This window comes from Miniopterus natalensis, chromosome 17 (genome assembly GCF_054644295.1).
Source record: "Miniopterus natalensis isolate mMinNat1 chromosome 17, mMinNat1.hap1, whole genome shotgun sequence".
In the NCBI taxonomy this organism is placed as follows: Eukaryota; Metazoa; Chordata; class Mammalia; order Chiroptera; family Miniopteridae; genus Miniopterus; species Miniopterus natalensis.
In genome coordinates this window covers 26,288,596-26,312,516 of record NC_142097.1, presented here as the reverse complement: position 1 = coordinate 26,312,516, position 23,921 = coordinate 26,288,596, and the positions used below count along the sequence as shown (strand labels likewise).

General features: G+C 40.2%; 1 protein-coding gene across 1 annotated transcript in view; it reads left to right on the top strand.

Moving 5' to 3' along the window:
• SKAP1 (src kinase associated phosphoprotein 1) overlaps positions 1 to 23,921 on the top strand; it is a 222,854-nt gene that overhangs the window by 171,324 nt on the left and 27,609 nt on the right. Inside the window, exons 5-9 of the mRNA XM_087826499.1 lie at positions 9,294 to 9,371; positions 10,222 to 10,305; positions 13,105 to 13,229; positions 15,538 to 15,601; positions 17,724 to 17,918. Coding sequence (XP_087682625.1) covers positions 9,294 to 9,371; positions 10,222 to 10,305; positions 13,105 to 13,229; positions 15,538 to 15,601; positions 17,724 to 17,918 — 546 coding nt within the window. The remainder of the gene's footprint in view (positions 1 to 9,293; positions 9,372 to 10,221; positions 10,306 to 13,104; positions 13,230 to 15,537; positions 15,602 to 17,723; positions 17,919 to 23,921) is intronic.

The following is a 23,921-nucleotide window of genomic DNA, read 5'->3' as shown; positions in this document are numbered from 1 at the left end:
CCTGTCATTCTCAGGACTTATTCATCCTGACTTCCGTACTCCCCACATCCTCCTTGCTCTCTTGGCTAAAGCTTCCTTTAATTCCCTTTTTAAATTTCTTATTTCACATTAACAACCTTAAGATTAAAATAGTGAATATACAGCAGAACAAAAATTACTGTTTGTGGCCTGGGTGAAAATTATTTATCTAACAAATATTCACTCCCATATTGCCTTCTTAGATCACAAGTCCCATTAGGCTAGAAATGGTTTCAGTTCAGTTTAACAAACATTTATTGGGCACCTACTGTGTGTATTATGCCTTTGGGGATACAGAGAGAAACAGGTATACGAATAATGAATTGCACTGCCCTCTATGAAAGGGACCAGATTTCCCAGTGGTAGCTTTTCTTTAGGCTTCAAGAAATTAAATAATTAGCACCAAACTCCTTAGAATTTACTGTGGATATTTTAGGGAAGGATTATTCTTAATCCCACATCAATTCAAGTCATTTAAAATCCATCCCTACTGTGATGAGTCTCAGCTGTTCACATTTTCCAGTTCTAGTTCCTCCTCAGTCTAATTCTTACTCTCCTTACCTACACAGCTGTGGTGCAAACATTGGGGCATCCCCCTAGATACACAGCTGTATTGGATTCTTCACTGTGATGTTTTATGCACTTACTTTCTTCCATAGTGTCATGTCTCTTCCTATAAATGCACGAACTAGTATTACTGTCCTTCCCATTTCCAGGCTGTCCTCCCTGCTGCCTTCTACCCAGACCCACAGCTACATTCCTTTCCCCAGGAATTACAATCTTCTATTTCCTTGTTCAAGTATTCCAGCATCCTTACATAGTGGCTAAGGTCTTGTGCAAACCTAAGCAAAGAGGCAAGAGTGGAGAGTATTGGGGAAAGGGTTTAGGTTCCCTGGGAGCCAAGACAGTGCTATTATATTGCCATAAAGAAAATAATGTTAGAGCACCAAAGAAGACGTATATTATTCTACATGGGGAAAGCAGAGAAAAGATTCAGAGAGGATGTGACATTTGAATTGAGTCTTAAAGGAGCACTCCCTACTCAGAAAATGGTGATAGAGAGAGAGGAACTGTCAAACAGGAAAAGCAGATGAGCAAAGGCCTGCAATGTGAAGTGTATGACATGTTCCAGAAGGCAAAGTCTGTTAACTATTGTTGCTGGAGTATTGGGAGGTATGAGGGTTGGAAGAAAATGAAACTGGGAGGTAGGATGAAACCAAGTATTTAAAGTTTTTATATGCTGGAGAGTTTGAGTTTCATCCAATAAGTAATGGAGAGCCATTAAAGGCTTTAAGCAGGAATGTGGCATGACCACATCTGTGTTTCAGAAAGATGATTTCTGGCCTGGCTGGGTAGCTCAGTTGGTTGGAGCGTCATCCCATACACCAAAAGGTTGCAGGTTCAATTCCCTGTCAAAGCACATACCTAGATTGCGGGTTAGATCCCCTGTCGGGGTGCATACGGGAGGCAACCAATCAATGTTTCTTTCTCACATCAGTCTCTCTCTCTCCCTCTCTCTCTAAAATCAATAAAAATATATTCTCGGATGAGGATTTTAAAAAAAGAGAGAAAGAAGGAAGGAAGGAGGGAGGGGGGAGGAAGGAGAGAGGGGGGAGGGGGAAGGGGGAAGAGGGGAGGGAAGGAGAAAAGAAAGATGATTTCTGGCCACAGTATTGTGGACAGTTAAAAAGTGATTTCAAACCCAGGCAAGGCTCTTTTCTTTTTCTTTCCTTTTCTCTGTGTTCTTATAACAGTCCAGTGGAGTGATAGATTTGAAAATGATATTTTGTCATTCATTATTAAATATATGCTCTCAAGTGACACATGTATAATAGTGATCTACCTCCAGACAAGGGAGGAATACAGTGATCCTTTGAGGTGTGTAAAAAGACACTTTAGCATTTTTAATCCCCTCCTCCTCCTCTTTAGAATCACGAGGCCATTTGAAGCATTGCTGCCTCGATTTGTATCAAGATTCTCACTTTTACTCTTGCCACTTGCTGTGGTTTGGCTGCTAAAGAGACTTTTTTAAAGATTTTTTAAAAAAATATGTCTTTATTGATTTCAGAGAGAGGAAGGTGAGAGGGAGAGAGATAGAGACATCAATGATGAGAGAGTCATTGAGTGGCTGCCTCCTGCAAGCCCCCTACTGGGGATCAAGCCCACAACCCCGGGCATGTGCCCTGACTGGAATCGAACCTCGATCGCCTGGATCCTAGGTCGATGCTCAACCCCTGAGCCACGCCAGCCCAGCAAGACTTTTTGTAGTTTAGATCATTGGCTCAGCCTCGGCCTTCAGGAATTCCTGATTGCCACAATAATAATAGTACATCAGATGTAGTTAGTCACCATAGACTGTAGCATAAATAATATAAGCTGTACGTCATTTTTAATTGAATTTTTCCCTTAAGAAAGCATGTCAGAATACAAATGAATAGTATTATTAAGAAAAACTTTGGCCCAGCCGGGCATGGCTCAGCGGTTGAGCGTTGACCTAGGATCCAGGCGATCGGGGTTCAATTCCCGGTCAGGGCACATGCCCAGGCTTCAGGCTGCAGCTGATCAATGACTCCCATCATTGATGTCTCTATCTCTCTCTCCCTCTCCTTTTCTCTCACTGAAATCAATAAAGATATATTTTAAAAAAAAGAAAAGAAAGAAAAACTTTGAATCTATTCTTAATCGAAAAGTGAATTATCCAAAATCTCCACCCTTTAAATCAACACCTTCAGCTGATCAAAAGACACCACTATGTCATGATACCATGACTGAGAATCAATGATTTTGAGTTAGTCATTCTTTAAGATGAACTATTTACATCTACCAGATACTATTGATTATTACCATTTATTAAGATGCTAGAAGTAGTGTGCAGAAGTTACCATACCTGGAGTTGGAGGGGCTTTTTTCTAATCCTTTTACTTCTTATTTAAGTAAAATCTCATTGAAAGCAAAAATATTGGAGAAGAACTTCCTCTAGGACCACACGCCTGTTAAGACAATTAGTGTGATACCTCTTTGTAGAAACAAGAACCATCATCCTCCATGAATATTCATGGTTTCTGTATCTTACCTTGCAGCTTGGCATTACTGATTGAATGTTTTATGAAAAGAAACCACTTGGGATATTTGGCTTAATTTTTTCTTTCTTTCTTTTTAAACCAATGCTTCTTCCTTAAAGAGTAAGCAAATCATCTCCAAGATGCCTGTGTGAGTCCTCCACTGGAACAGGGCTTCAGTTTTCTAGATATCACTCATCTGTCAGGAGAGGTTTTATAAACTTTGGTTACCCAGCAGCATTTTTTGAGAGGTCCAGGTTCCTTCCTCTTATATTTTCTTTACCCTCTGTATCCTTTGATTACATTCTCATTCTATCTTTTATTTTGCTCTGTATATCTGTTGACCTCTTGGATTTCAGACAGCCTTTCCCTAGAAAGCAATTCCACAGATTAATCAGCCAATACATTAAAAGTAAATAAGAAATACAAGATCTTAAAGTAATTTTTGATGCCAAGTATTAGAATGATCATACATTGGCCTGTATCTTTTTCCATATTTAAGTGGGGTCTCTTTTGTGGGAGAGTGAGGTAGAAAGACCCTATCTTTCCTCAGCCACTTCTGAGTGTGTCTTCTCAAATGAAGCTCAGGGTGGTGGAAGGAGCATGGGCTTTTGCAGCTGAACAATCTTTAGCAAGTTCCTTAATTTCACTAAGCTTCAGTTTCCTTGTCTATAAAGTAGAGTTGATAGTAATATATACCTCAGAGGGTTATCATGGAGCTCAAATGAGATATAAAAGTGCTTGATAAAATGTGAATTAAAATCTTGTTCTTTATTTTTTACCATTTTTATTAAGATATACTAGTTATAATTATTCTGTTCATCAATTATCTGCTTTTTTTCTTAGTACTACTGACCTAGAATCTATCACGTATTTTCTTTATCTTCAGTATAACAAGATTTCTTCCACAGAATTTACCCTGCTTGGTCTGTTACTTGGATTAACAGATTTTTTTTTTTAAGACCTTAAAAAATTGGAGGGACAACAAGAGTCCATCAAGATCTCCTGAATGTTGTTTCCTGCATTGGTTTGCTAACTACAAATGTGTAATTCCTACCTTTTTCAGGTGTCCTTCATTCTGGCTCCAGCTGCACTTGTGTTGTTTCCTAGCTTCTTATGTCACAGCTTGTTAAAGAACTTGACTAGGTACATTCTGTTCACTCTCTTCCTTTCATATGCTATTCAATGTATTTCTCCATGAAATTAAAGCTGTCTGAGTGATTTCTATATCTTTGAAGCTTTTAGATCCTAAGTGTATTATTAATTATTTTGAATTTTTCACCTTACATGTGTTGGTCTAAATTCCTTAATAAGTGAAGCAAAATGACAGAAAAGTGTAAGAAATAAGTGTAAGCTCAGGTGGATATCAAACGGAACCACAGAAGTTAGAGAACTATATCAGCCTGTCCCATGGGACTAATAGAGGAAGAGTCATTGAAACCAACTTCCCTGTTAGCGTCATTCCCAGATGAACACTGCTTGCCAGACACCTCAAACTGTCATTTATTGACTGATTCCTGAAAATTGAGGGGGAAAAGCAAAAGGTAACCCAGAAATGCAAGAAGCTAAGGAAAAACTGTAATGAACTTATTAAAGAAGGCCACAGAAACCAAATACAAAGAAGAGGGTTTAATGAACAGATTTAGGATCAACAACCACCACACAGGAGAATACTACCCACCCACCCCATCTGCAATAGCCCATTTCCCTTTTTGTACCTTTGAAATATTGTGAAGTGTTTGTCACTTGTCTGCAGTACGCACGCACCAGCGATATGCAAGTGAATTGGAATTGCAAATGGAACTTGACCGTTCCCAGCCTTCAAATATTAGATTTTTTCCAACCTAATCCATTCAACTCCCCGGGTCCTTTATCATGGATACCTGAATGAAGGAACCTGGTAAACTTCACCCTGCCTGAAATTCACCCCTGGTAGCTATCAGTCTCTAGGCTGGATGGAGTTGGTTTGGTCCCTTTTCAAACAATTGGAAAGAACTTGAATTAAAAGGAAAGAGGAAAGTGAGAGAACTCCACTATTTAAGGTGGGGACTTAGACAAAATATCTTTCTTTTTTTAATTAGTGATTTTCATTTCAGCTTGAGTTAGCAAGAGACCAAACCTGCTATCTATAATGATAAAAGTTTGCAATCACCTGGTTTGTTCTGCAGGAGCCTTTACATAGAGGAAATTGTGTGGCCTCTTGTGCTATTAGCCTTGTGCTGTGGTGTTGCCAACTGATTTCTCCAATTCTCTTTTCTCAGTGGGCTAGAACACAGCTGATTAAATAGGCCATGACTCACATAAGCTCCCGTGTCTTTTTTATTGACTGCTTTATGGAAATGTATCACACTCCAAAGGGTCCCCATTGTTGTTGCTGTGAGTAGCTGACTGAGGAGTCATGTTTAGCACTGAGAGATGGAATCCTACTCTGTTGTTTTTTATTGCAGAGTTGGGGATGGGTGGGATACAGGGTTTAAAGGAATCTGGATGAGGAGAGAAGGATGTCTGAGAATTTCTTTTATCTTTATCTGCCATGAAACTTGGGTGGCCATCACTTCTGGGTAACACACTTCTCTGTAGATCTTATCTTTATGGTCCCACATCATTCAGCTAAGTGAATCTTTTCTTAATATTGGCTATTCTGACAGTTTTAGTTAAGTGTAATGGTAGAGAGAGATTATGACACTAATGTAATTCTGTTTTGTGCTGATATAATGTGATACACCCTTAGGTTTATTCAAGAGGGCCGTTTATTCCCAATAAACCTAAATCATTTCTATTTTTTTATTAAGATGGTGATTATTTTTTTTCAGGCAATGGACAAAAAGCCTCGATATTTTAAAAATTGTATACTTAAATATAAATGTTTCTGCCTTAAAATAGCAATGTTTGTGGCTTCTTCCTATTTTTATCTTCCTGCAAAGCATTTACATATTTTTATTATGCATTAAGAAGCTCTGCAGATTTGCTCATTTGCCAGTAGGTGTCAATTCAGGCATACAACACTCCTGCTGCCTCATCACCCCAGGATTGTGGCTAACATGTGCACACTTGGGATAATCTGTTCTTGATCAGTAGGACCTTGAACTGACACTGAAAGAGGAGATAGCTTGATTGTGGCTATCCCATCTTGGTTGTCTAGATTTATCTGATAAGTCATGGAGCTAAGGAAATTGATCTCAGAGTCAACTTAACGTTGAGAACAATTCTGTTATTGTAAGTGCCTTGCACATAGAACACAATCAATGGAATAGAGATTGATTTTATTGAATTTCCTAATTTTTTTCCCATAGCTATTCCAAAGTTCACCTATAATCCCATTTTACCCACTGCCCACAAGAGAAACAAGGCAAGAGAGTTCATCAATACAGATTCTCTCTACTAAGAAAGCAACATAGCCCAGCCGGGCGTGGCTCAGCGGTTGAGCGTCGACCTAGGACCCAGGAGATCAGGGTTCGATTCCCTGTCAGGGCACATGCCCAGGTTATGGGCTGCAGCCAATCAATGACCCTCTCATCATTGATGTTTCTGTCTCTCGCTCTTCCTTTCTCTCTGAAATCAATAAAGATATATTTTTTTAAAAAAGAAAGAAAGCAACATAACACATCTTACAAAACACAGCATATAAAATACCACATTTTCCAGCTCTATTACTCTTCAAAATCTTGTTGGTAAATGACCAAGAAAGGAAATTCAGCAACTCATTAGTGCCCAATTTTAAAACACCAGGTGTGACGTTAGGGAGAGAAGGTGGTGATGGTGCTGTCCCCTAGCCTCCTAGAATTAGTGATTTGAAGTTCAAGCATCTCTGCTGCATTATGTCTTTGTTTTCTTGGTGGTGGCATTCTTGGGTTTCGGTTGGTGGGGAGAGAAAAGCCTCATGCTGATAATGTACTGAAAGTAAATGAAATTAAATAAGCGAAGCAGTGCTCATCACTACTTCCTTCCCCCCTGGGTAATTCAATTCAAGCTCTCTCTCTGATGGCAACTCACAGGGACTGTCTCTGTCACCCTGCTGGGGCCTGGAGTCTTAACATCTAAATAAAAGTTTCACTCAAGCATTTTTTATGCTCCTGCCAGCAGGATCAGTGAGCTGGTGTGGGCACATTAATGTAATATTCATACTCACAGACTCTCCCCGCACACGAGGCAATGTCTTCCCATTTTCATAATTATAGATGTTCCATAAAATGGCATTTAGATTTACATTTTAAAAAAAGGAGGTTTGAAGTCTAATAGAATGTTTAACATATCTTTTATGATTCAGACTCTCAGCATCTTTAACAGGTAGCTGTGTCTCTAAGTTTAACAAGACCTTAAAAAGGAAAAAGGTGGGGGGGTACCCGTGGGAAGAAGAGGCGGAAACTTCAAGCTTAGGGGATCCTGTTTTCCTTATCTCCTGTGTTTTTCATTTAATTTTTAGGCCTCCGGGAGCAATTTTTTGACAGTGCTGCAGAGATAATGGTCTCTGTTTCAAAGGGTCTTCTCAACCATACTGGGTCCTCACCCCACCCTCAGTAGGACCTGCTTCTGTTTTCCTGGAGAGCATTTTTAAAGAAATATTAGAATTTTCAGAGAGGTGGGAGAAATAAAAGGATCCTAGACAAACTTTCCTTTGCTGCTGTTGCTCTCATGTGTGCATCCCTGAGACTCCTGGGGGAGGGGAGACTATAGCAGCCACAAAGTTTGCTAACTGTAAAACACACAAATGAGAATAGTCCATGAACAAGGAAGTTGACAATAAGGACAAATAGGATAAAGAATCAGGCACTTAGACACACTAAAAAAGAAAAAAAGAAGCTCTTCTGATTCACGTGTTTAAAACTAAGCTTGAAACAGCTTAGAAGCAAGAGGTAATTTTAGTTGCATTTTACATTGTCTTAAAATGTTATTTTTAAACAAAAAGTATGCCAAGCACTGAGCAAAGTAGCCATTACTGAATAAAAGCTAGTTATTGTAGGAGATATTTAAAAAATTGTGTAATTGAGAAAAATGATTCCACCTAACAATTTCAAGATACTGTATAGGTTGTGCCTTTATTTGGTTTGTAGTTTGTTTGCTTTCTAAATTAAGGCAAACCAAAAGAGATTTGGGCTTGGGGACTAAAAAAAATAAATATTAGGACTACACTAGCCCATGCTCTTCATTTCTCCTAATTAAGAAATATAGAATTATATATTTTTAGAGAGTTTGGGGATTTTTTTGTTGTAGTTTTTCTTTTTTCTTTGTTTTTATCCTCACCTGAGGATAGGTTTTTGATTTTAGAAAGAGAGGGAGAGAAAAGAGAGAAACATAGATCAGTTGCCTCCCATACGTGCCCCGACAGGGGATCGAACCTGCAACCTAGGTATGTGCCCTGACCGGGATTCAAACCTGCAACTTTTTGGTGTGTGGGATGACACTCAACCACCTGAGCCATCTAGCCAGGGCTCATTTTATTTTTTGAGGAGCAAATTCCTTCCTCTTTGTCTCTGCTGTTTGCCCCTCCCTTCTATAAATAAGTATAAACTCCAGTGGTGGAAGATGGATTAGGATCTTAACTTTTCAATAAATTTGTACCTAATGAGGCTAATTGAAAGCCAAGAAAGTTAGCAGCATGCAATTAAAAACTGGTGTCAGTTCCAGGATCTTCTCTTCGTAAGGCTTCTACCATTCTTAGACCCCTTCCCTTACTTTGACAAAACCAGGATGTGGCAGTTATTGCCAAGTTCAGCTTGCATAACCCTTCTTTGTGTGAAGTTAATAAAAAATTTATGTACACTAAGTTGGCTGTTTGTTAAAAAAAAAAAAAAAAAAAAGAATGTGTGTTTATTGCTCCTGAGGTGACTGTGTTCATAGTGAAAGCTTGTCTGTGCTGGTAGCTATTCATTTGACTTTTGATTATCTCAATGTGGATTATCCAATTTGAAGCTTATATCCACAGCACATTCTTAATTCTCTGGAGTCCTTTTCTGGTCAATCAATACATATTTAGGCTACCTCTCCTTGCACAAACTAATGTATAGTTTAGATAATTTTAAGCGATTTTAGCATTAGATATAATTAGGAAGAAAGAAAATTTACTTTTTTCCCCAATCATCTAGAAGTTGTTTTATTTTGTGCTGTGTTTAAACAATTGTCTGTCTGTACCCCTTCATTAATATACATTATTGAAAGTAGCCTAAGTAAATGAAAATTCCATCAGGTTTCAACAAAGCATTTTATTTTTATTTTTAGGAATAGAAGACTTCACAAGAGGAGCTCAAGAGCTTGATAACATCATCAAGCAAGGATACTTGGAGAAGAAAAGTAAAGGTACTGATCAGACCCATAGATCTCAAAACATTCCAGGAAGGGAAGGGAAATGAGGGCAAAAAAGGCTAACGTAGCATGTGCCTTCTCCATGCCCAGTACTGTGCTAGGTAGGTGGAAGGCAAAAGGAAGGGAAGAAAAGAAGCCTGGTGTGTAGGCTAAACAGAGATGGCCCCAAATCTTCAGCAGATTGTGAGCTTCATCAGGATAGGGATTGGTTCTACTTTGCTCACCTAGTACACAACAGATGCTTAATAAATACTTGTTGAATGAATGAACCAACAAATGAATGCTATTCTTGTTCTCATCTCTCAGTGCATGAAGAGTAAAACCATGCTGCCAAGAGTATAATTTTTATATCATATGTGAAGCAGCCACTTTCAAGTTTAAGAGGGAACCAACTCTTAACCTATCACGCATTTGATAAGCATAGATACTACTAGGGCCAGAGTCCCAAGTTTAACACTCAGCAGGCAAATTGGCCTAGTATAAAGAAAGCCATTTTGTGCCCATGGCCTAGAACATCATTTTGGTTTGCTAAAAGGCAGCACATAAATATATCATGGAGAATTTGAAAAGTACAGGATAAGATTTGACACTGAAATAAAGGAAGATGGACAGCTGTGAGGGGTCAGAGCAGACAAACCCTGTTTAGAACTTGGACCTTTAACTGAACGAGTCCTCTGGACACTGAGTCAATATGGGATAACCTGTGGGAGTGAAAGGGGGCGGTTTACAGTCCATTAACCTGGGAAATAAAACAATAACACACTGGACTGTGTTGTTGGATTTTACGGACTCCTCGGTGATTGTAGTTACCTGAATTTATGTCCCTTACTGCTGTTCCATTTAGATCATAGTTTCTTTGGATCAGAGTGGCAGAAGAGATGGTGTGTTGTCAGCAGAGGCCTCTTCTACTACTATGCTAATGAGAAAAGTAAGTGTTCTTCATTTGCACAGCAGCATCTCACTCCTGGATGCAAACACTTCGTAAATTCTCAAGCACTTAGATCTCAAGATAGCAGTCTTTAACTAACACCCATAAAGGGACCTGCTTGGGAAAGAAATAGGCTTGAGTAAATAATACCTTGCCTGTCACCAAACACTCAGATGCCAATTTAGAATTTATCTCCCCTTAAACACTGGGATATTGTGGTCAGCATATCTAAATCTTATCTTTTATTATGACTAATAATAATATTATCAGTGTTGAACATTTTGGCATTCTTTTAAAAAAAAAAAGAACCTCAAACTCTTAATAATATAGTTTAAAAATGAAAATAAATTAACTCTGAGAAAGATTTAAACAGCTTACCAATGGCCTAGAAATAGAACCTTCAAGTCCAAACTCTCTAAGAACGTGTTGCAAACTTTATTCTGCTGACTCCTGTGAAGTAGCCCAGTAGACATCCCTAGAGCCATGGAGTGTTGAGACCCAAATGGTTGCCGTGCCCAAGAGACACCCTTCAGCCAGATGGCAGCCACAGCAAAGTGTTGACTCAGGCCAGAAGCAGATTCTTAATCAGCCACCACTGACTCAATCAAGCACAACACTCATAAGCTATCCCTAGAAGAACTCTCATCCATGCTTAACACAGTTGCTTAATTTGTGAGAAGGAATAGAAGATACAAGCACAAATTGGAGGCAGCTACAAATATATATAAGCTAAAAATTATCATTGTAGGTGAATGCAAACTTTCAAATAGAATATCCTCCTACAAAGTCAGACTGCCCCAGAAGTTATTCTACAAAGTATATATATACTTTTTTATTAATTTCAGAGCGAGGAAGGGAGACTGAGAGAGAGAAATAGAAACATCAATGATGGGAGAGTCGTCATTGATCGGTTGCCTCCTGCACACCCCCGACTGGGGATTGAGCCTGCAACCCTGGCATGTGCCCTGATGGGGAATTCAACAGAGATCTCCTGATCCTAGGTCGATGCTCAGCCACTGAGCCACGCCCAGCCAGGTGTAACTTATTTTCCTTCCAATCATTTTCTGTTTCTCCTCTCTTCTTTCCCAAACTTATTCCTCTCCCAATGCCTGGATCTCCAGTCTAGGAAATAATCAGATGTTTACCCCATTGCCTTTGAACTTTCTGCACCTTTGGCTCTAAGGAAGCAGAAAGGACTACAGCTTTGCTAAATGACTTAATCCTTAAGATTTGCCCTCGGGTTTTGAGGCAGTTGCCTCTCTCTGCCTCTCTACCTAGTACTGCAAGTATCACTGTCCTCCATCTTGGGTTCACCATCTCGGATTTTTCAGAGCCTTTCCACCTTTGGGTAAAGTGTGAAGCCCTACTTGGGAATGATAGCAGCATACTTCAAAAACTGAGAAGTCCCTTATCTAAACTGCAACCCACTCTCAAATCCAGCAACAACAATTTCTCCCCTGAATTCTCAGCATACAAGCTAGCCAGGTGTGATATTCTTATTTTAAACCTTCAAACTAATAAAACATTTAGGTGTTTGTAAAAATGTTTGTCATTTCCCTTGCATTTAAATAAGTGGTTGGCATATCTGAATAGGAAACCAGGTATCATGCTTCTTTATTCAGAATCCTTTACACTCAAGGTGAGAGGGACAACAAGAGCGAGAGACTAGGAGACTTTTATTGACCATTTTGCTGTCAGGGTGAAATAAAATCTGGTGACCAAAGAAACAACAAAACATTTTAGTGGCCCGTTAGAACAAGGAGAGATACTTTAACAAAAAAGATTCTGGTGTCAAAAAGCACTGTTGCATGGCTCCCTTCTCGCCAGTTACTTCTTATTGCGCCCAAGACATTTTCTTAGTAAGTATAGAGTGTTTGTATTTCTTTTAGCTCAACCAGGTAAGGACAGAATCTTTTTCTTTTCTTTTAATTATTGTCGGCCCACTGTCATACTTATCATCATCATCATAAAAACGCACTTATTAAGCAATTCATTCCACGTGATGCAAAATACAAAGCATCACCCAGACACTGTGGTGCCTGTCCTCTACACATTCTGCCCAAACCACACCGTGAGGACACAGAACCCCTGGGAACCACCTCTTCTTTTCCTGTTTCTAATATTTTTTTAAAGGGAGTGACAGGCAGAGTCCTGTCTCCTTTCTTTCACTTAGGGGCCTTTGGCCTTTTACCTCCTTCCTCATTATCTGATGATACTCAACAGGACTCTGCTACTTCCCAATTTGGCCTCTTGGAAGGATGATAAAATACTGAGTTTTAATTATTCTCCCTCTAGCATAGATTCCCACCTGAACAGCAGGTGGGGGGGGCAGAGTGTAGCCCAAATGCTGCACAGGGCATAGGAGGAGATCCTGGGAACTTATAATGCCCCCTGCGCTGCTATTCCTCCCCTCAATGTGAGCTCTGTTGGACCTGATAATAATGTTTCATTTCTGTAACAGCCTTCAAGAGCCTCACGTTTACAGCCACACTCTCCCTGCTGTAATAATTCCTCTTTCTGTTATTATAGATCTCTTAACATTCTAATAAATCCTTTGTCTCCATTGTACTCTTTTGGCAAAATAACCTTTCGTGTAGCATTTCCCTGGCTTGGCAGTGATATCTGCCTCGCTGTCGCAGTAGACTCTTCTTAAGCTTCCCTAATAACCTTTCCTTGACTGTTGTGGTTCCTCAGGGATGTAACAGCTGTTTCTGTGCTTTTATTTTACATACCAGAGAAGATGCCTTCCCTTGGCAGTTGCGTCTCTCTAGGGATACAAAGAGCTTTCCTGTCTTGCAGGCAAGCAGCCCAAAGGGACCTTTCTCATTAAGGGCTACAGTGTACGGATGGCCCCCTACCTGCGAAAAGATTCCAAGAAAGAATCCTGCTTTGAGCTGACCTCCCAGGATAGGCGCAGCTATGAGGTAGGATGAACCGAGGAGATGGTGTTCCTTATTAGCGCTGCAGTTTCCTTCCATGTTGCATGTGAGCTGTGGTTACTGTGCTGGGTTTCATTCTTTCTCTGTTACCTGCTCATTTTCTACCAAGACCTTCTTTCTTGACATGTCCTCACCTTTGCTATGTTTTGCCCCCCTTCTCCGGTCTGTTGCTACTCTCATCCTAGCTACTGCCTCTGCCTGGCTTCTATCTCTTCATGCCTCCTCTTCTTGGTCTCACTTCATAGGTGAGAGTCTTGTCTATTGCAGCACACAATCTAATTCCTCATTCGGAACCTCTAATTTCATGGCTTTAATTCCCATTCTCTCTATTTTTCAACTGATTATCTTCACTTACTTCTTTCCATGAAATCCAGAAAAAGAAAAATCTGTCTGTCGAGTGAAAACTAATTTATTTTCCCATACTCATCTTGCTATCCAAAATAATCTTTCTGTGTATAGATGCACTGCATATCTTTGGAAAGATTTCTGAGATATTAGTGACAATGATTACTGAATAGTAATAGTGATAACTGAGGGAGTAGACCTAGGTGGGGGAAAGAAAGATTTATTCTTTACTATATTCATTTTTAATATATTTTGATATAATGTAATATGTAATGCATTTATTACCTGTTACAAAGTTAATTAAAGCAATAAAAAATTTCTGACTATGAGAATATAGTGATTTTCAACAAAAATATATTTGTGAGTGTGTATATACATATTGTTTCCTGCTTGTTGGTCATTTTTATATTATCACAATTATATGAAAACAATTTAGAAAACCTTTAGCTAACTTGTGAAAAGGAGAAAAACCATTCCAAGGTTAATATTAACCACTTACATAACTTTGACTCCAACTTTTTCTCAACATTCATCCTTTTATGTTCCTACAGTATCTTAATCCTTATTTGGTTAAATGACCTAGGTCCATTATATTATTTCAATTTTTTTTAATTTAAATTTTTCTATAGAATCATTTGTAAATATATATAATACAGATATATGCACTGGGTATGTTTCTAAGTTATTTTTATTATTCAGTTCTGATGGTGCCTCATCCAGATAAACACTTATATGACAAGTCTAAATCCATTTCCCTAGACATGTTTTATACAAATGTGTTTTTAAGAAATCAAGAATGACAATATCTATTAATAAGTATTAAGCAGGAATATAGGTTTTGTATACAGCACATATCTTTATCTTCCCCCAATGGCCAGATAATAGAAATGTTTTCAGGAACAGTCATTTCGAGTTGATTCATTTGAAGTAAAAAATTACTAAGGGTTGATGCCTGACTGGCCCGTTTTGTGAATCAGAATGTGGAGTTTGTTTGCTGCTTCTTTTCTTTGGACCATTGAATCCAAGTCATTATCATGGTCTGTGGATTCTTCTTGTACAATATCCTTTGGATCTTCCCCTTCTTATTTATTCCCACAGCCATCACAATAGTTAAGTCCTTATCACTTCACCCAGAGGATTCGTTAAATAGCCTTCTGGTTGGTCTTCTGTCTCCAATTTCTCCCTATTTCAACCCCTCCTATCCACAACTACTGAATCTCCCATTCCTTTTGCTAGAATTTACAGTGGCTTCCTATTGCCTGCGTTGTAAGCCTGAACTTCTAGCTTCATCAACTCTTCTCTTACCCTCAACCCTCTAGCTTCATCGGTTACTGTTTTGCAGTCAAGCTTATCTGCCTACCTTCCCCATACACCATGGTCTCATTCCTAATCTTTCGCACATGATTCTCCCTTCCTAAACTGTCCAAATCCCTGCACCAGTTTCCGACAACTCTTTTTAAAATCCAACCAGAACAGTATTACTTCAACAAGCTTCCTTGCTTACTCTGTGCAACAGTTAGTGCTCCCTATCTTCTCTCAACATTCAGCTGTTATCAAATGCTTCTACTTTATAGTGTTCCCAATTCAAGTGTGTATGTTGTCTCTATAACTAATGCATTATTCTTTGAAGTCAGTAATTTTGGTTTGCTTTTTTTCTGTAAAATACTTTTATCAAATACATGTCTGATGAATGAATGGGTAATCGAATGAATGCACTTGGACCTGAATTCTGGACTCAAATAACTGTCGCCATTGGGTATACAAAATTGCTGAAGGGAAAAAAATCACTGAGCATTTTGATCTTTTTTCAAAATATTAAGCAGGCAGAGAATCCTGAGCTTCAACATGACTCTGAAACTTGACTCACAAATTCCCTCCCTTGAACCTCCCAATGAGATTCATGGAAATTTTAGTGAAGGTGATAAATTAATTCACTAATTTTTTCTAGTTTACAGCTACTAATCCTGCGGAAGCCAGAGACTGGGTGGATCAAATAAGTTTCTTGTTAAAGGGTAAGTATCATTATTATAGAAATAATGCTTGAGTGTATTTGCAGTTGAAGTTATATGGCATAAATATAATCCACAGGTTTCAATATGTGTGTTTTTTCTACCCTCCGTATCACATCCCTTATATAAATCAGAAGGTAAAGAAATTATCAACCTAGAGATGACCACTGATATCATTCTAGCTCATCCACCCACCTATAGGCAAGCCTTTAATATTCATAATCACTAGAAAAGGAGATTCTGATAACCAGCTTGGCTCAATTTAGTGTCTCCTAAGCCCTTATATTCTACAAAAAAAATTCATGATATCTAACTTAAGTCATCTAGATGCAATTTAGATCCAAAATCTTCTTGTTTTGGTCTTAGTAGGAAGTGAAAATCTAAACTCATCTGGGTGGCCTTCAACAACATTGGACATTAAAAACAAATTGCTATTCCCAACCCATAATAAAATGCTCCTTGCTTTAGGATTGGAAGAGTCCTGCCTGAAGATGTTAAATGACTGCTCTTAGAGTACCCTCTGCTGGCCAGCCTGCAGGCACAGCAGTGACTGTGGCGCAGGAAGCCTTGTCTGGGAGTGGCCTGGCAGGTAGAAGTAACCAACCTTGAGTCTGTCACTTGACATCAGATGACCCTCATGATGGTATACATCATGGCAGGATCCTGTCTCCACAGAAAGGCAGAAACACCAACTTTGTACATGGCCCGCAACCTAGGTAGGAGCATGTCAACCTAAAAACACCAAGCCTTTGCATCTCTGTTTTTTATTCTGCTATAAGATTTTATTGTGGATAAAAAGAAGGAAGCACCAGAGCTTTAATTACAAGAATTGCCTATTTTACTCAGTTTATGCTTTTGCTATCACAAAAACAAACTATTGCCTCTACCAAGAGCATCACGTATAATAGACTGGAACTAGGCAAACATGAACATTGATGGTGAGACTACAGGGTACACTCTCATCTAGGTGCCTTAGATTTATGCATGTAATATACTCCTAAGTGTGTAAACCTCAATAAAACTCAAAGCAGCTTTATTGAGCTGTACCCTGTGGTACTTTCAGAATTCCACATTGAAGAAATTATTCATTCCATTTTATTTTAAAACAAACAAAATAATAACATATGGTTTTAAGCCACAAATGTGTCTTTGATCCCTTCCTCATATGAGGTGGCACCAGAATTCAGATGAAAATTGCTGCAAAATCTTTATTAAAAGCCTAATCAAGCCAAACAGTTTTATTGTGTTTTGAAATGAACGTCGGATGTCTCTCCATCCTTCCCTTCCCTAGAGTACCCTGACTGCACTCGCCCATCCTGCAGAGGTCCCTCAGCAGGGTTTCAGAGAGCACTCTGTACTACACATCAGAGAATGAACCTTCCCAGTTCCCCATTAAAATAAAAAACCAATCTCCCTTCCCTGCTCTGGGCTCCCCAGCGCTGTAATGGCTCAACATCCTCTATGCAGTGACCCACTTTAAGGTCAGCCAGACTGTACAGTTGCAAAAGGACGTGGTAACCACATCACTAAGCCATTCCATTTGGTCTTGTATTAGTTATATTTTTTTTCCACATCCCACTTTCTCTTCCTCTTCCACTTTTGCCTTTTTCTATCTATGAACAAATTTGTCTGAAATTCTGCAGTGAGATGATGCCCCCGGGGAGATGAGCTTCTGGCAGCTCAGATACCCTACGGAAGCCACCATAGTTCCCACAGCGCAGTGCACCCTGGAGAACCACAGGACATCACTCACGCTTCTAGTTTTCTCCTTGACGAGCAGTGCGTGGCATGCTGGCATTTCCTCTCCTGGCCCATTTTCTTCCCTTCACCTCGTGCGCTCATTCGCACACCCATACTTTTCAGGGCTGCTTCATCCTGATCAAGTTTTATTGCAAGGAAGGATTTATGTTGACGGTTTAAACCTAATGCAGTACTTAGTCTGGCCTTTTCTGTAGATTTCCTGCCACCAACGCCCACATTAGAAATAACAGCACTTAACCTAGTGTTTCATTTTCTTTTGACACGTTTTATTCTCACCCCTCCTTCTCCTCTCCCCCTTTCCTCCCCTGCCTGATTCTTCTCTTTTTCTCCCTATCTTGATTCACTCTCATCTCTACCTTGGCAGACCTGAGTTCCCTGACGATTCCATACGAAGAGGAGGAAGAGGAGGAAGAGGAGGACGAGATGTATGATGATATCGATGGCCTTGACTCCCAAAACTCTGGTTCCCAGCGCAGACCCATTATGTTGCCTGGCAGTCTGGGACTGAAACAGCCCTCAGAGGAGAAAGAAGAAGATGATATTTACGAAGTCTTACCAGGTGAGGAACTTCATCTTCTAGTTGTCTTCCTCGAGTTTCAGAAACTCTTGACCTGGTGGAAGAATGCAACTGCGGGGACTCCAGAGCAAGCCAGATCTCTAAAGGAGAGCATGTAGGGAAGCTTCCATGGAGCCTCTGTGACTAGCAGCTCTCCCTTGCCCTGGGAGCAAGATGAATTGATCAGGGAGGGACCTTCATCTGATCCACGTGAAGTAGTTTATATTATATATGTCAACAAGGTGAAAGAGTTAAGAATATACTTATGTTGGTTTTCATTGGTTTGCTGTGAGTTTGGGGGTGGATCATCAAAACTCTGTAGTTTCAACTTCTTTTCTGTGTAATTGTGAGAATAATGGAAAGTTGCCTCAAAATGATAGATATTAAAAGTCTAAAGGAATATAGATAAATGCTGACAAACCTTTTCTGTAACCCAGCAAAACCCTGATGGAGCACAGCTCATTATTACTGAGTTCAGATATACCATGAATCCAGTTGTGTCTCCTACAAATAACCCTAACATGTCCCCTCTGCCCACCATTACAGCAGGTCTACTGTACATATTTCTTCTCTTCCAAAAGCGTGGTAACTGGCAGCATCTCAAAAAATGTATAGTCATCACTGCTTCCGCAGAGCCACTTCTTGTGGGGATAACAGCAGCTGTTGAACAGTGCAGAGCACAGTGGGGGTCAGACTGTAGAAAACCGAAGCCTGAGCCTTTTAATCGTGAGGTAGTTAGACCGCAGGAACACTGAATCTTCAAGTCCATTCAGAAAGATGGCTCCTGTGGAAATTTGCCAGGCTCTGCTGAGAAATTCAAGTTAAGCCTAAATTTATAGCAATTTAAACTTCAATCCCAGATAAACTTAGGAACAAAGGTGAATCTAACATTCAGGCCCCTGAAGACAGGAAGGGTTGCTAAAAAGCACCTTGAGTAAGCAACTTGTTTTTCAGTGCTTCCTAAGAAGAGGGTCTAACCCTGTCAATGTTGCATGTGTCTCTTCCCTGGGGGAGAAGCCACGTCATTGCTTCCTGAGTCAAGGATCAGGGCTGTGGCCACACATTTTCTCCTTGCTAGGACCTCCCCTACCCACCCACCCACCCACCAAGCACAGTCTGCTTCTTCTAGCACTTCCAGCCTCTGCCAGTCCCACTTCCCCAGCCTTTCTGTTGTGTTTTATTATGCAAATGATATCTTGGTTGAGGTCGAGCCATTTCTTGTGTCTGAAGTTAAAAAAAAATGATAATTTCCTCAGCAAGTCATCGTCGTTAATGAAGTTTTACAAAAACAGATACAACCAAAGGAAAATAAAATTTCACAGGTGATAAATTTTTCCAATTTCCCTGGCAGAATTCGATAGGATTGTTAAATTAAGAGTGAAGGTGTCTGTTAGAAAGCAACGAGCAGTGATGGGTAATTTTATAGAGTGGAAAATTGAATCAAATTGCTACATTAAAACACAGCTCCTCTGAGAATCTTCCCTTTCACAGTCTGCTCCATCGCAACAGCAGGGTGCAGAAATGGATCTAATTCACAACGCTCCCTAAAAGGAGATGTACTCCCCAACTTGGCCGGAATCTTCCTAGCGAGCTCTCATTCCTATCACTTCTGCCCAGGCTTGGGGAAATATTTGGGTGACACTCTACTTTGGGTTACAGCTGTGGAAGAGTGCTCCAGGAAAACCTCCGTGAATCACTCAGTCTTCTGGGGAGTAAAGAAGGGCCTTTTCATGCACCATGTTTAGTTCTCAAAGGAGCCAGGGAGGAGGGAGCTGATGCTCAGAGAAGGGGAGCAAAGGAAAGTAAAGGGACAGAAGCCTCGAAAAATAAAATGAATTTTTGATCATCACCTTACCGCAGGTGGGTATGGATGATTGACTTCTTAACCACCATCCATCCCCTGCCTTTGAAACTCCTCCCCTTCACCAGTGTGGCACTGCCCAGGCTACCAGCAAAAATCACACCAGTCTGGATGTTGGAGTGAACTCCAAGGACATAGAGACTGGTCTGCTTTCTCACAACAACTGTCCCTTGGAAGTAAGGAAGGCCCGGCCTCACTGTAGGAAAGCCAGGGTGTCTTTGTGCAGGTGAGGGAAACAGCAGCCAATTTGTTATAAGTTTCCAAAGGACAGTGCTGTACCCAATGAACAGGTTCTTCCCCAAAAGCCTCTTTCCATCCATCACAGTTTTTAGAGATAACATTGGAGGTGGGAATATATTGGCATTTAATTATGATAAGAATATTTCAGCCATAAATCTCCATCACCCAGCTTGCCATCTACCCCATTCAGATTGTTGCTTCTGAAATTGCTGTTCGTTTTACATGTGCCACATTACCAGTCCTGGAGGAACTGAGAGGAAATGTGAGGAGCCAAACATTGTCTCCCCTCTGCTGCCATCTCACAAGACCACCTACTGAGCAGCAGCATATGAGAGATAGCATGGTATCTCAGACAAAAGTACTGGCTCTAAGTCAGGATGGACTTACTCTGCCACCTGCTAGCTGTGAGTCCTTAAGCAAGTTATTTACTTTCTCTCTCTGTGCCTTTCCCACCTGTAAAATGAGGATAACAATAGTAGCTATCATAGAGGGATGCTGTGAGAAATCTAGAATCAATGTGTGTAAAGCACTGAGAGCAGAGCCCTGGCATGCAGTGAGCACTCAATAAGTCCTGGCTATTGTTAATTTGGTGGTGTTTAAATAGGAAGTGTTACTTCCTTGAAGAGTTGGGGGATGGCTAGTTCCCCACCTCCACCAACCAGATCTGAGACAATCCAGTTGGACATATTCAGCTGTAGGTATGAAGCAGGTGAAATTGAAAATCCTGAGCAGATGGAATGTGGAGCACACCTTCTGCTCAGGCCCATTTTTATTGCAAAGACAGGTGCTGGGTGGAGGGACAGCCGACAGTAACGTTGGATTGTGCTAACATTGCATACTCATCAATAGTCAAATGACTTGGACGGCTAACATTTGTTTCATTATAATAAGTCAATGTGCTTTGTGTAGACTATTTAGCATTGATGGTTCTGTCTCCTTCCTCTTTGGGATGGGGCCTACACAAGCCTCATGGTCTCTATGTTGAAAGCCTTGTAAGTGAGATCTCCCTCAGTGGGCTTCCTAGTAGAGAGAAAGGTGCCTGTAACACATACCAAGTCAATACAAAAATATTTTTTCCTAATCAAAATAATATATAGATCATCAAATTAAATGCACTACATCGCATTAATCACAGGATAATTAGCATTTGCTACATGGCAAGCATTCTTTTTCTGATGATAAAAAACCAGAGCACTCGAGGTTCTCAGCCAGTACCACAAAAATGTTCATCCTGGATCATATGGTTTCAAGGTTGGTATCCAGTGGGATTTCTGAACATCCATGTTGAGCATATGGTGGCCCTTGATTTTTAAGATCTCATTTGCGGTAGATTAAACTGCAGGTTACTGCCACAAAGAAATGCTAAAGCAATATATGGGAAATAGCAGGCTTTTTCTGAGCCCTCTCTCACCCCTCCCCAAAATTATTTTACAGGCTAGTGCAGGCCCAGTTTCACGATTCAAGATTCCATAAAAGGACAACTTTTATCAGGTTTCTCTTTGTCTGGGGCCTCAAGGCCGGAATCCAGCAAGGCGCCTGAGACCATTGAAGAGCTTTTACTAGGGCCTTGCCGCAGCTGCAGTGGCAACAGAATCCGGCTGTGTTCTCTAGAGAGATTTCAGGAGAGCAAACAGAAAGAGAGACAAAGAGCCCTCCCTGGGAATTTCTGTGCACATTCCAATGCCGCCCACACTGCCCCAGAGGATTATTATAGACTCAGAAACCAGATTGCTTTAGAATAAGGCATATAACTGGGTTTGGGGTGGTTTTTTTTTTAATTTGACTCTAATGGAAACAAGCAATCTGTGGAATTATTTTTCCCCCTGTACAGTTGTCCAGACCCACAGGAAGGGGAAACAGTGATTGTAGGAGGTCTAAGGAAAGAAAAAAGCAGACACTAAAAATACAAAGATTATGAAGAAAGCAAATTCCAGTTTCATAGAAAAGCAGCACTGCATGGGGGGAACATCAAAGAAGAGTCAGCGCCACCATCAAGCTGCCTCTGAGCTCCCTGGCCTTCTCTCTGTCACTCCGAAGCACACTAGATCCTAGCCACACAGTGCTGTTTGGACAGCACCAAAGCCAGAATCATGCTGTTTACTTCTAGCTATAATATCCCCCCTGATCTTAGCTGATGAAATCCTGCACATTGTGCTCAAATGTGTTTCCTCAGTGACTCAACTGGAATTGAGTTCTGTTTTAGCCCTTACCACAGGGATTTGTATTCAGGTCTTTCTCCCCCCAATTAGTAGGCACTCAATTATTATTTGTGAAATTAAGTTCAGACCAATCCAAGTATTGCAGTTAGCAGAAATTGAGTTTAATATCTTGTACATCAAGACCATAGCACAGAGAGAGGATGCAAATATTTTAAGGTAACAGTTGAGATTACTAAATACACACCAGAGAATTAAAAGTGTTATTTAGCATCTTGCTCCTATTTTCCGTGTTGTCTAAAGAGGTGCTATAGCATCACAGATTTATAACATAGGTGTGCATGCTGTGGAGTGGTTTCTGTTTCTGCTTTTCTGCGTGTTCCCTTTGCACGTCGATTCTGTCTATATTTCTGTTGCATCTGTCACCAGAGCACCTTGACATCTGGTTGCACATTGATACTGTTGGCATTTTTTAAGCTTCTGTCACTTTGCTTTGTTTGGGGAAAGTGGTCTCCCACTTTGTGATCTAGTCATTTTTTTAATGTTATTCTCTCTGTGTTGGTTTAGCCGATGTCAGAGCAGCACTTCAGAAAGGAGCCAGGTGTCATGGGAAGCTGGCTCCTCTCTGTACCTCCAAAGTGGAGTCAGTGTCTTGTTCCTTTCAGCCTCTCATTAGTGTCCCTGACATTGTGCCAAGAGTGTTGATTGAAATCAACTCTCTGGATACTGGTGCTCATTTGTGATGCCCCACAGTTCTCTTACATGTTCACACAGTTAACAGAATCTTCCTCAACTGTTCTCCCAATTGAGATGAGATATTTTGGAATCAAGTAGAGCATTTAATGTAATAAGTGGACAATAATCTTTGGAGGTTAATTTGTTTAAAACCTATGTAAGGTTGGGGTCTCATATGCCCTGTTAGGAGCAAGGAGCATTATAATCTATTACTATTTAAAGTTGAGCTAGCACATAAATTTTAATTCTCTCTTAAATGAAGATGTATTTCAGTAGATGTAATGCTAAGATGCCTAATAATATTCTTCTAAAGAAGTACAATATTCTCTTTAGCCTAAAAAATATTTTTTCAAAATAATCTCTTTAAAATTAAAACCCCACCTTACAAATGAATAAAAATTAGAAATTTGGCTGTTTAACCCACCCTCTTTTATGAGCAAAGAGACTTTTTTTTTTTTTCCTGTTCCCATATCATCAGTTTTCTTGGCTTTGGAGTTTCAAATATACCAATTTGATTTCATTGAAGGATGCAAGATGAATTGTATGCCTCTCTGTTTATATCGTGCCCTCTAAAGTTGGGGAGGTGCTAAGAAGTGTGCCCTTCACCACCAGCTGTGGAGGGCACTTTCCTTCACAAAGGGATGGGACCCCCATACTCACACTTTCAAAGGCCACAGAGGCACAGCACCCAGCCCCTCACATCAACTGCTAGGCTTCTTGACCTGAGCCCACCGTCAGCCACCTGGGAAGGACAATGCTAGATAGAACAGCTGTGGGGATGGGCGCTTCCTCGTTCACATCCATCACCGCAGAGCTTAGCAGTGGTGGTGAATGATGCATAAGGTCTATGGCCAGCATTCTGCTTTCTTTCTTGGTGACTCCACAAGCACAATGGGAATCAGGGTATTTCGTCTGGAATCGAACTGCATAGTACAGATTTTTTTATTTTTTCCATTTTTGTTTCATGACTAGATTAAGTGCTGTTGCCAGAAAGGATAAAGGAATCAAATTTTA